The sequence below is a fragment of the Emys orbicularis genome, chromosome 4, assembly GCF_028017835.1.
Source record: "Emys orbicularis isolate rEmyOrb1 chromosome 4, rEmyOrb1.hap1, whole genome shotgun sequence".
In the NCBI taxonomy this organism is placed as follows: domain Eukaryota; kingdom Metazoa; phylum Chordata; order Testudines; family Emydidae; genus Emys; species Emys orbicularis.
In genome coordinates this window covers 126,236,284-126,249,230 of record NC_088686.1, presented here as the reverse complement: position 1 = coordinate 126,249,230, position 12,947 = coordinate 126,236,284, and the positions used below count along the sequence as shown (strand labels likewise).

General features: G+C 57.8%; 1 protein-coding gene across 2 annotated transcripts; it reads right to left on the bottom strand.

Annotated features, from left to right (window-relative positions):
* Positions 1–4,684: 4,684 nt before the first annotated feature.
* Positions 4,685–12,506, bottom strand: CORO1B (coronin 1B). Of its 2 annotated transcripts, none has more exons than XM_065402491.1 (10): positions 12,306–12,506; positions 11,679–11,801; positions 11,318–11,447; positions 9,174–9,355; positions 8,637–8,756; positions 6,597–6,701; positions 6,186–6,331; positions 5,861–5,918; positions 5,225–5,512; positions 4,685–4,810 (listed from the first exon to the last, which is right to left on the bottom strand). In XM_065402491.1, exons 1-10 carry the CDS (start codon positions 12,504–12,506, stop codon positions 4,685–4,687), a joined length of 1,479 nt encoding a protein of 492 aa, XP_065258563.1. The 2 variants fall into 2 exon arrangements, with proteins under 2 accessions (XP_065258563.1, XP_065258561.1); XM_065402489.1 differs by having other exon boundaries at positions 5,234–5,512.
* Between the last annotated feature and the right edge of the window lie 441 nt (positions 12,507–12,947).

The window sequence follows — 12,947 nt, the reverse complement described above, 5'->3', positions numbered from 1 at the left end:
GCTCGCTGCTCTCAGGTTGGCGCTCGCTGGGCCTCAGGCCAACAGCTTCTCTTTGCAACAGCAACTAGGAGCTGCCTACCCTGATTGCCGTGCCACTGCTGAGCTATGCATCTATGGCACCACAGCATGGCCACGCCCCAGGGCAAGACACCCCTCCTGCCCGACTACTGCAGAACTCAGCACTGAAACCAGGCAGGCTGGTGCCTTCATGCACCCCAGGCACACATGCATTGGAGGGGGGGAGCAGGGCTCAGGGTCCCCCAGGGACATATCTCATATCACAGCCTGCCAAGCTGCTCCAACTAATCCCCCCTCAGCATGCCTCTAGTCAAAGCTGGGGAGTACAGCACAAGCACTGGCACCTTCCCCTCATGTTTAAGAGCTATGGATTATGGTCCCCCTGCCCCACTTCCAGAGCAGCTCCTGAGGGCTAGCAGCAGCTCCCATGGGGAGGGACAGTTAATAGGGAGCCGGGGGAGGGGGAAGAGGAGCAGACCAGCGATCAGGGGAGGGGAGGGAGCAGTGGGTTTGGTGGGAGCCAGTTGATGTTAACAGAGCAACCCATGCTGTTCTGGATGGGGATTTCCTTGCAGCCTTTGCCTGTGGTGAGGCACAGGGAATGGCAGGGGCAGAAGTGGCCATTACACAGCTATTTCCTCCACAGACCCGGGAATGGATCTCCTTCCCATTTTACAAGGGGGAAACTGAGGCACCACAAAGGCACAAGCAACCCCCCCACCCAGGTACATGGTCCCTTCACCTAGGTGGGAAGGGGGGGGCAAACTTTGGGCTGAGTGCCAGACCTTGGGAGCAGGGCCTGGGCAGGGATGGGGGAGGGGTCAGGATACCCCATACTCCACCCCACTGCCCTAGAGGTCCAGCTCCAGCCAGGCCTCCCCTTTGGGGCAGGAGGCTATCAGGTGGCAGCCTCTGTGCCCCTTTGCCAATGCTCCTGCATGGGGAGGGCCCAGCCCCAGCTGTCACCCTCAGCCTGGGGCAACACAGACCCAGGCCAGTCCCTGCCCCTGTTGAGTTCTCAGTTGGTGTGTGTGTGGGGTGCCCATCTCTACCCTCCCCCCCCCCCCCGGGCCATTCCCATCCTGGCTTGAAACCTGCCCCCCCCCCCCCTAGTTTCCCTCCAAACATACCTGGCTCAGCCTGGGGCCAGGCGGGTGGGGCAGAGCTAGGGGAAGAAGCCCATTAACCTCATCTAACTTCTTGCCCCCCATCTCCCCTGGAGTTTTTCCCCCCTCCTACCCTGGGGGTGGTGGTGGGGGTTCAGCCCCCAGAGAGGGTCCTTACCATTGCAAGGTGATGGCAGCTGGCAGCTCCCGGCAGTATGGGGGACTGTGCGACTGGCGGGGAGCAACAGAGGCGCGCAGGCGTGGGCGGGCGTTTCCTGCCAGCCCATCCAGCCTGCTGCACTGGGGAGCAGCTGCAACAGCGGCCAAGGGCTGTGCAGCCCTGATTTGCATCGAGCCCCAAGCCCTCAACTGCTGATAGACCACAGGTTTCATTCAGTCCAGGGAAGGCAGCCAACCCCCACCCCCTCCCCCCCAAGCTCTGGGCAAGGGGGCTTGGTCCTTGGCATCTTTGCCCATCCCACCCATTTGGGCAGTGCCTGAGGCTTAGGGCGTAGGAACCGAGGCCCACCCAACTCATCATATGTAAGGGGGTTGCCCAAAAGCCAGTAGAGGGGCACTCCACTACCACCAGAGCAGGGCTGGATTTGAACCAGTGACTGGCAGGGGACGGGGTACAACTGACCTGCTGTGCCCTCTGCCAGCCCAACCTGGCCCATGTGGGGAAGGTGGAGCTGCAGAAAGGCAGGGCACGGAGGAAGCCCAGGATCCTCCAGGTGCTGCCTTTGGGAAATTGCTGGGGTGGAGCACAGGACACTTCTCAGGGAATTGGGGCTCAACTACCCACAATCATCCCATATCCCTCCCATCAGCTCACCCCCACAGGCTCCCCTCTGGACCGACGGCTGCCGGGGGGGGGGGGGGGGAGGGGAGAAGAGAGAGAGCGCAAGGCAGATGGTGCCCACAGACAGCAGCTGGGAGGTGATGCTCATTTCCTCTTTTTCCCCTCCCATGCCGGTCAAACCACCACCACACATCTCTTCCCCTGGGCACAGAACAGGCACGGGTAGCTGTAGCAGGCTGTTCTCCTCTAACACAGTGGTTCTCAAACTTTTGTACTGGGGACCCCTTTCACATAGCAAGCCTCTGAGTGCAACCCCCCTTATAAATTAAAAACACTTAAATATATTTAACATCATTATAAATGCTGGAGGCAAAGTGGGGTTTGGGGTGGAGACTGACAGCTCGCGACCCCCCATGTAATAACCTCACGACCCCCGAGGGGTCCTGACTCCCAGTTTGAGAACCCCTGCTCTAACAGGTCCAGAAGAGGGACAGGACAGACTTGCCCAGGGGGTTAAACAACTGTAGCTGCCCCGGGGAAGTAAGATGGCTGGGTTCTGTCCGGGTGCCAAAAGGGAGGCATGGGCTACTGCTTAGAGACAGTGCGCAGGGCTCAGCAGATGGGCCTTGAATTCACCCTCCCAGCACCACACTGTGCTCACTGCAGCCTCCTTTCCTGCCTGCCCCAGCCCTGCTGCCGTATCAGCTCGTTAGCCCCAACCACTGGTTTCCTGTCTCCCCCACACGGCCCCTGCCTGCGCCTGTGACAGGAAGGACCCTGAGCTCAGCACACGGGTGGGAAGCCATCTCTTCCCCTTGTTCTCATGGCCTTGAGGGGCTGGGGGGGCGGGGAGAGAGAAGAAAGGGGGATGACATGCTTGCCAGCCACTGCATCTCTGCCAGCTACATTGGTGGGGGCACACTGCCCTGGGGGCTGGAGCTGAGCTCTCCTTGCAACAGACAAGTCAGCCAAAGGGGGAAATGGTGCCAGAGCTCCTAGGGCAGTGGTCCCCAACACGGTGCCCACGGGCGCCATGGTGCCCGCCTAGTGCCCAGCAGGGGAGAGAAGCCACGGCCCTGCACCTGACGGGGACAGAACTCAGGCTGTGGGCGCGGTGTTCTCTGTCCCCGGCAGGCGCGGGACCCGCCTAGTTCCCAGCCCAGTGTTCTCTGTCCTCGCGGCTTCTCTCTAGATTCATATATTATGTAATATTAAATATGATGTTTTTCATATTATTTAATGTACAAATACAAAATAAGCCTTGAAAAATCGTTGGCGCCCACCACACTCTTCTGAAAACTTGAATGTGCTACTGGCCACAAAAAGGTTGGGGACCACTGTCCTAGGGACTGGGGAACAGCTCAGCCTGAGCAACAAATGAAATCAGGAGGCACCTGCCACCGCCTCCCTGCTCGGCTGCCCCCAACAGCCCCACGCCCCCAAGTGGGCACTTCTGGGATAACCAGCCCCTGCAGGAAGGCTCTAGTCCCCCCGCCACCACATTCACCTGTGGCAGGAGGGGGGCTGCCCCTGGCAACGCACTGCCTGTTTTCATTCTCCAGCAGAGCAGGCCCTTGCAGCTGGCTAAGCACTTTAGTGCTGTCCAGTGGCAGTGAGTTACACACGCCCACATGGGCAAAGCAAACCATTTCTTTTCAGCACAGCTATATGGGTGCTGCCTTCCCAGGGCATCAGGCGCCCACTGCTGGTACAAAGGTCTCCCCTCCTGCCTTGTATATACCCACTGTCTGCCCCCCACCCAGCTCTCCTGCTCATGTCCCCCTCTGCCCCCGTTTCCCTGCAGGGCCCTGGTTAGCTGCTGCAGCTCTTGGCACCCAGTCCCCGGCGCAGTGGCTGGAGCATGGGGCCCACAGGCGCACAGTAAGACACGCCCAGCCCAAGGGTTTATTATAAAGACCTTTTATTTGGAATGAAAATATAGATCTGGCCCTGCACAGAGCTGTGTGTGTGGTTTTTTTCCTTTCCTTAATTGCATCTAGGCAGAAGCCACTTTGCTGGGTCTGAATGGTCCCTGCTATGACTGCCCCCCCGTGGCTAGTGAAGAGAGCACAGTCACATAAAACCAGGGGTGGGTTCCAGGGCCCGTGCCCTGCTCCGACCCCACTGCACTGGCAGACCCAAGTCTGATTTAAAGGGGAGGGCTGAGCACAGTGACCCACCAATCTCGCCCCCTGTGCTCCCACAGGCACAGGAAGAGGGGGGTGGGGCCAGGCTGCACCCAACCTCCACCAGCAGCATGGATGGGGATGGGGGTGGAGCTTAGCGTTTGTCTCCTCTAAATGTGTGCTGGGAGGGGAGGGGGTTGCGCAGGCAGAGAGGGGCCCCTGCATGGGGCTGGGAAGAAAAGCACAGAGCTGAACCCAGCACCATCCCCCACCATGGGGCTGACAGAGGCAGGAAATCACCCCCCAGCACATCAGCTTCTTGGGGTGAGTGACCCCGCCCAGTGGAAGAGGAGCTTCCAGGAGGGAGCGATGCTGCCTAAGGCAAGGGATGTGTGTGTGTGTGTGTGTGAACCACCCACTCCTTTAAGAGGTGGGGTGTTTTGGTCACCCATATAAAAAAGGGAGAGGTTTCCCCGTGGCAGAGCGGAAAGGGGAGAGGTGGGAGTGGGGCCCGGGGCCCAGGGCCCCCCTTACCTCGGGGGGGGGGGGTTACTGGCAGCTCCGAGGTGAAGAGTCAAAACCCTGGTTTATGCGATCCCTTTAAAGAGGGGGGCACCGTGCCCCCCCCCACCCTAGACATCCCCATTCTCGATGCGGCTCAGCTGCTCCTCCAGCCTGCTGATACGCTCACCCTGCTCCTTCACCTGCAGCCGCAGCGCCTGCAGTTCCTGCAGCACCTCCTCCAGCCGCCCGCCACCCTGCAGACAGACAGACCGACCATCAGCCACAGGGCCAGAGCCCAGCCCCCACCCGCCCACCTCCCTGCAGGCCGACCATCAACCATGGGGCCAAAGCCCAGGACCCCACCCCATGGGCGGTGGGTGAACCCAACATGGGGAGGCTAGCCCCCCAGCCCCGCCCCCCTGAGGCCCCACCCCTTCCGTACCCACCAGAGTCCAGTCCCCACTGTGGTCACTGGCCCCTAGCACCCCCAGCGCCCCCTGGCCCCAGGTAGCATGGCCCCAGCAGCCGCGTCGCCGGGGCCCAACTCCCAGCTGGCCGGCTGGAGCGGCCCCGGGTCGGCGGCACAGAGCGGGGCCAGACAGCACAACCTCGTGTCACAGGGTGGGGCTGGGCAGGCTCGAACCCAGGTGAGGACAGCAGTGGGATGCTGTACATACCCCGGGGGCGGTGCTGATGCTGATGCTGGGCACCGTGGCGGGCGCGGCCGTGGCACTGAGGCGCGTGGCACTGCCGGTGCTGGAGGCGGGAGCTGGGCGGCTCTCATGCAGCACATTCTTCTTGCTGATTTTCAGGTCCCGCTGCTTGCTGGGTACATAGGCTTCGCGCAGCGAGATCAGCATGGGACCTGCTGTCTTCCCGGCCACCCATTCCTCGGCCTCCATGGCTGCATCTGGCCCAGCCGTGTCTGGGTACAGGTCGTCCTGGAACAGGTCCGACTGCAAGGGAGACACACACACGGGGTCAGCCATGCAGCACCAGCCTGTGGAACTCTCAGCCACTGGGGAGGAGGCAGCCCCCCTACTATGGGCAGCCCCATGGCCAGCAACAGCTGAGGCTGGGGATTCCCCCAACTCCAAGACGCTGGCTTGGAAAAGAACTTTGTTGGGGGGGAAGTTAGCTCCTTCCTCCAAGGGGCAGCAGTAGCATTCCAACCGGACCTGCTACAGCCACTGCTCTGCACCCAGCCCTGCTCCCAAGGAGCGGGACAGAACAGGGATGCTCCCCACCCAAAGTCTGACTCCCAAACACAGTACTCCCCTCCCCCTGCCGTGCCAGGCACTCACCTTCCTTGGCACTGTCATGATGATGGGCTCACACTTGCGCTCGTGAAGCTTGTAAAACCTGCACAGTTGGGGAGCATAGGAGTTAGCGGAGCAGAAGTCACCCCCCCCCATTTCCTCTAGATTGCCCCCATCTCCAGGATCACTGCCGCCCCCAAACACCTCCCTCCCCCAGCCCCCTACATCCAGGATCACTGCTGCCCCCAAACACCTCCCTCTCCCAGCCCCCTACCTCCAGGATCACTGCCACCCCCCACCCCGCCAGTCACCCCCAATCCCTCTATCACTGCCAGCCCCACCCCACATGCCCCGTTTTGGAAGCCCGCACCTGGCGATCTCACACTTGCTGACATCCAGACCCCGCTTGGGCATCCAGCCCATGCCACGCTGGGGCTCCTTGCTGGTGAAGGTGTTCAGGAAGTGGATGTAGGGTGGCTCCTCTGTGATCTCAAAGTACCTGATGCTTGAGTCCCCCTGTGGGTGAAGAGGGAGGCAGAGAGGAGAGTGTGTGTGTGGGGGGGGGGGGGGGGGGGGCGCGGAAGGGGGAAGCATATGGGCATCATCACACCACCCAATCCCCACGGACACGGGCAGTGCCACCTGCCCCCACCCATCCTCTACTTGTAAGGATCAGCACTAGCTGGTCCCAGCCCCTTCCCTGTGGGGCCACAGGCTGCTCCTAACAGCGTTAGCCTGGGGTCAGCAGGGGCATGACATCCCCTGATGATTGGACCCCTACCTTGCCGCAGACATAGATGACATTGGTATCGGGGTCGTAGAAAGGCAGCAGGGCTCCGTTGCTGGAGTCCAGCTCCTGAAGCGCCATGGGCTCTTCCAGGTTCTCCTGCAGTGGGATGGGGAGGGGAGGAGATGGTGATGGAGAGGATAGGCCCCTCCAGACCCCTCCCATCCTGAGACCCCCTCCCCCCCACCAAAGCCAAGATATTACCTACAGACATACTTCAGGGCTCTGGGGTCAGGAAGGGATCTCACCCTTATAGAGGACAGACTGGGGGAAGCCAGCATCTCCAGGATCACTGCCGCCCCCCCCCTCCCTCCAGCCCCCTACCTCCAGGATCACTGTCCCCACTGCCCCCCCGCCCCAAAAAACAACAACAACCAGGGAGCCCATCAGGGAGCCCAGCTGCCCCCTCCAGCATTATCACCAGTACAGCTGCCAATGATGGATCCCTGGCTCCAAGTGGGTTGGGGGGGGGGGGGGGGGGGCAGGGCTGGGCTCCTGGCCTTGCTGGTAGCAGGAGATGGCGGGTCAGCATCTGTGGGGGCAATCCAGGGCCTTGCAGGGAGGCAAGGACATCACTACTCCGCCCTGGGGCAGCGCCATGCAGCCTCCCATCCCAGGGGACCCTCATAGAATATCAGGTTTGGAAGGGACCTCAGGAGGTCATCTAGTCCAACCCCCTGCTCAAAGCAGGACCAATCCCCAACTAAATTATCCCAGCCAGGGCTTTGTCAAGCCTGACCTTAAAAACCTCTAAGGAAGGAGATTCCACCACCTCCCTAGGTAACCCATTCCAGTGCTTCACCACCCTCCTAGTGAAAAAGTTTCTCTTAATATCCAACCTAAACCTCCGCCACTGCAACTTGAGACCATTACTCCTTGTTCTGTCATCTGGTACCACTGAGAACAGTCTAGATCCATCCTCTTTGGAACCCCCTTTCAGGTAGTTGAAAGCAGCTATCAAATCCCCCCTCATTCTTCTCTTCCGCAGACTAAACAATCCCAGTTCCCTCAGCCTCTCCTCCTAAGTCATGTGCTCCAGCCCCCGAATCATTTTTGTTGCTCTCCATTGGACTCTTTCCAATTTTTCCACATCCTTCTTGTAGTGTGGGGCCCAAAATTGGACACAATACTCCAGATGAGGCCTCACCAATGTCAAATAGAGGGGAACGATTACATCCCTCTATCTGCTGGCAATGCCCCTACTTATACAGCCCAAAATGCCGTTAGCCTTCTTGGGAAGAAGGGCACACTGTTGACTCATATCCAGCTTCTCGTCCACTGTAACCCCTAGGTCCTTTTCTGCAGAACTGCTGCCTAGTCATTCAGTCCCTAGTGCCTAGTCTGTAGCAGTGCATGGGATTCTTCCGTCCTATCCTATCCTATCTCCTAGAACTGGAAGGGACCTTGAAAGGTCATCGAGTCCAGCCCCCTGCCTTCACTAGCAGGACCAAGTACTGATTTTGCCCCAGATCCCTAAGTGGCCCCCTCAAGGATTGAACTCACAACCCTGGGTTTAGCAGGCCAATGCTCAAACCACTGAGCTATCCCTCCCCCACTGAGAAGTGCAGGACTCTGCACTTGTCCTTGTTGAACCTAATCAGCTTTCTTTTGGCCCAATCCTCTAATTTGTCTAGGTCCCTCTGTATCCTAACCCTACCCTCCAGCTTATCTACCACTCCTCCCAGTTTAGTGTCATCTGCAAACTTGCTGAGAGTGCAATCCATGCCATCCTCCAGATCATTAATGAAGATATTGAACAAAACCGGCCCCAGGACCGACCCTTGGGGCACTCCGCTTGATACTGGCTGCCAACTAGACATGGAGCCATTGATCACTACCCGTTGAGCCCGATTATCTAGCCAGCTTTCTATCCACCTTATAGTCCATTCATCCAGCCCATACTTCTTTAACTTGCCAGCAAGAATACTGTGGGAGACCATATCAAAAGCTTTGCTAAAGTCAAGGAATAACACATCCACTGCTTTCCCCTCCTGGGCACCCCTGCCCCCTGTATCCATGAAGCCCCCAGCTCACCGGGTCCCAGAGCGCCAGCTGCCGCTCACTCATGCGGCTGAAGCCTGTGGTGAAGATCTTGCCGTCAGCCAGGAAGATAGCACGCATGGGCCGCGCTCCCTCGTGCGCACGCTCCTTCTCCTGGAGGGAGGGGGACAGCAGGGTGAGGGACGGACTGACACACTCCCCCCACCACCAGCTTCCCCCCCCCCCCAACCAACTGCACCCCCGGAACTTCAGCTCCTCTGGGGTAAAGGAGTCAGGTTCACCCCCACCACCAGGGGGCAGTGACAAACTTACCCCCCATTGATGGGAGCAGCTGGTGCCTTTAAATACTCCCCGCTCCCCAGATCAGGCTTCTAACACCTCTGGGCCCCACACTCAGCCAGGGGACAGAATGGGTCTGCAGAGCACAGGAGGGGAGGGGAACCCCCAGGCAATGCTGCCAGGGCGAGGGAGAACCTGGGGCCATCATGTAGGAGCTGGGGGTCCGGGATCCAGGGTGGGTCTGTCCCACCATCTGCAGCCCACACCAGGGGGCCCCGGAGGGGTCCGTACCGCCACGACCACCCTTCGGCGGGGATCCACGATGCGCACGCTCTTGTCCTTGCAGGCGGAGCAGAAGAGGCTCCCGTCGTGGCTCCAGCTGACGTTGTAGATGAGGTCGGGGTGCATGCTGTCCAGGCGGTACAGCTCCTCGGCCGTGCCCACGTTCCACACGATCACCACGTTATCACAGCCTGGGGGGACCGGTCCATGCGTTACCTAAGGAGGTGGTGGAATCTCCTTCCTTGGAGGTTTTTAAGGCCCGGCTTGACAAAGCCCTGGCTGGGATGATTTAGTTGGGAATTGGTCCTGCTTTGAGCAGGGGGTTGGACTAGATGACCTCCTGAGGTCCCTTCCAACCCTGATATTCTATGATTCTATGACCCCCCAGAGACAGCCCCCCCAGCTCTTCAGCCGTGCCCAAGTTCCACACAATCACCATGTTATTTTAGCCTGAGGGGACCAGTCCATCACACCCCAACCCCCAGAGACAGCTCCCCCCTCCCCCCCAGCTCCTCGGCCATGCCCATGTTCCACACGACCACCACATTACCACAGCCTCGGGGGGCGGGAACTGTTCCCCACCCCCACCGTCCCCACTCCAGAGAGCATAAGAATGGCCACTGTGTCAGACCAATGGTCCATCTAGCCCAGTATCCTAGCCACTGCCGGGGACCAGATGTTTCAGAGGGACTGATCAGAACAGGGAAATTATCGAGTGATCCATCCCCTGTCGTGCAGTCCCAGCTTCTGGCAGTCAGAGGTTTAGGGACACCCAGAGCATGGGGTTGTGTCCCTGACCATCTTGGATAATAGCCATTGATGGACCTATACTTTGGCCTTCACAACATCCCCTGGCAATGAGTTCCACAGGTTTGACTGTGTTATGTGAAGCACTTCCCATGTTTGTTTTAAACCTGCTGCCTCTTAATTTCACTGGGTGACCACTGGTTCTTGTGTTATGTGAAGAAGTTGGTAACACTTCCCTATTTTCCACACCATTCATGATTTAATAGACCACTATCATATTCCCCCTTAGTTGTCTCTTTTTGATCTCTCCTTATATGGAAGCTGGTCCAGACCCCTCGTTGTTTTTGTTGCCCTTCTCTGTATCTTTCCCATTTCTAATATTTTTTTTTGGAATGGGGAGACTAGAGCTGCACACAGTATTCGTGGTGTGGACATACCACAGGTTTATATAGAGGCATTATGATAATAAGACAAACTATCCCTTTCCTAATGGTTCCTAACATTGTTTGCTTTTTTTGACTGCTGCTGCACATTGAGTGGATGTTTTCAGAGAACTATCCACAGTGATCCCAAGATCTCTTTCTTGAGTGGTAACAGCTAATTTAGACCCCACCATTTTGTATGTATAGTTAGTATGTTTTCCAATGGGCATTACTTTGCATTTATCAACATTGAATTTCATCTGCCATTTTGTTGCCCAGTCACCCAGTTTTGAGAGATCCCTTTGTAAATCTTCACAGTCTGCTTTGGATTTAACTATTTTGAGTAATTTTGTATAGTCTGCACACTTTGCCACCTCAGTTTATCCCTTTTTCCAAATCACTTATGAACATGTTGAACAGCACTGACGCAGTACAGATGCATGGGGGGCCCTGCTGTTTACTGTTCTTCACTGTGAAAACTGACCATTTATTCCTACCCTTTACTTCCTCTCTTTTAACCAGTTCCGGATTCATGAGAGGAACTTCCCTCTTATCCCATGACTATTCAGTTTGCTTAGGAGTCTTTGGTGAGAGACTTCTGACAAAGGCTTTCTGAAAGTCCAAGTACACTATAGCCACTAGATCTGGTCCATGTTTGTTGACACCCCCGCCCCTAAGAATTCTAATAGATTGGTGAGGCATCATTTCCCTTTACAAAAAACTTGTTGACTCTCTCCAACATATCATGTTCATCTATGCGTCTGCTAATCCTGTCCTTTACTAATTTGCTTGGGATTGAAGTTAGGTTTATTGCTTCAGAGCCATTTAAAACCAAAGCAAACAAACAAGGCTTTACATTAACTATCCGCCAGTCATCTGGTACAGAGCCCTCCACATATAGCCCCACCTGCTCCCCTTGCTCCCCTGCAGGGGCCCTGCCCCGCCCCACCCCACACACAGAATCATGGGGAGGGGAGGCTGTACCTGCGCTGAGGAGGACATTGCGGGCGGTCGGGTGCCAGGTGATGATGCCCACGCGCTTCGAGTGCCCCTCCAGGGCCACCACGGGCTCTGTCAAGGGCTGTGTTAGTCCATTCTCTGGGATCTGCCAGACCTGTCAGGGCACAGAGGTTAGAGGGGGCCTGTGGGAAGCCTGCACCCCCTCGCCCCACCAGAGAACCCTCTTGGCTGACACAAGCACCTGCTCCACCTGCCACCATGGGCATGCTCTGACACACACGGGGAGGAGACAAATTGCTAATCACACAGAATCCAGACGGAGCTGGCTGCCCCTGCCCCAACCCCTTCCCCCACCTAGGGCCACCCCTGCCCCCAGCCCTCTCACCATGACGGTGCAGTCCTCGGAGCCGCTGGCGATGACATGGTCATTGTGTGGGCACCAGTCGATGTCCAGGACAGGGCCCGTGTGCCCACACACCGTGGGGTACGACTTATCGATGCGCCCTGTCTGGGGGAGAAGGGCAGAGTCACAGGAGATTCCTCCCCAATCTACAGCCAGAGCCCCTCCACCCTGACCCGCAGTCCCCTGCTATTCCAGTCATGGGCTTCCCCCCACAGCTCTGCTGATGCCCCTCCATCCCAACCCGCAGCCCCCTGCTATCCCAGCCCTGGACTCCTCCTACACACTTGCAATCCTGTTGATTTTTTGGGGGGAGTGGAGGGACGTATTTGCAGGGATGCACATGTGATGCAGCTGAGAACAAACTCATTACATCTGTGAGCTACAAAATTCCAGGACATCACCTTCCCAACTACACTGTCCCCTTAATGCCAGGGGGAAAACACCCGGGGGCATGGGGGAGAATAGTCCCTCACACAGACCCATCCTCCACCCCCACTGCTAACCACAGCTCTCCCCATTCCCATCTCTCCTGAGGCTCAAAGCACATTAGTGTCACCAGTTCAATGAGCTGGTAGGACTCAGCTCCTGCCCCCCCGCTACCCCAGTCACCTTGAGCACTGGCAGCACCATGAAGGCCCCTCCCCCGCTGGCCTCCACGATCACGGCCACGAACTTGGGGTTGACAGCACAGAAGCTGCTGTCCCAGGTGACGCGGGAAACGCGGATGTCATCATAGCACTGGTCATTCTTGACGGGCTGCCCGAAGACATGGCGGAACTTGCTCTGGCGCACAACCTTCCGGAACGACATGGCTGGGGGTGGGGGTGGGGGGAGGGTAAGAGTCAGAGAGGCCAGGCCTGAAATGCAGAGCCACTTCTGGGGTAGGACACAGCAGCCGATTTATAAGCACAGGACCCTTCACCCAAAGCTGAGTGGCAGCTGTCTCTGAGGTGAAGCGCAACTGTTTTATATATACAGGATCCCTTGCTCAATGCCAAGATGCAGCTGCCTCTGGGGTGAAGCCCAGCAGCTGTAACAGCACAGCCATGTTATACAAGAGTTTAAAGAGCAGGAAGTGAACCAAGTATCTAGTGCCACAGCATGGGGGAATTGGGAAGTGGAGACAAGGTCTCCTAGAAACTGCTGCTGGAGCCTTGTGTGGGCAGTAGGGCTGGCTGGGTCCCCCCGATTCTGATCTGCAGGATGTGGGGGGAGCATCAATCCTACTACTTGGGGCACAGCCAGGAGCAT

Bases quoted from the DNA above. Each gene is read 5' to 3' on its own strand.
- CORO1B (XM_065402491.1), bottom strand. From the start codon at position 12,506: ATGTCGTTCCGGAAGGTTGTGCGCCAGAGCAAGTTCCGCCATGTCTTC. The intron at 6,332-6,596 runs GTAGGGGTCCAA...CTTCACCCACAG, and splicing joins TCATCTATGTCTGCGGCAAG to GGGGACTCAAGCATCAGGTA. The intron at 5,513-5,860 runs GTGAGTGCCTGG...TCTCCCTTGCAG, and splicing joins TCATGACAGTGCCAAGGAAG to TCGGACCTGTTCCAGGACGA.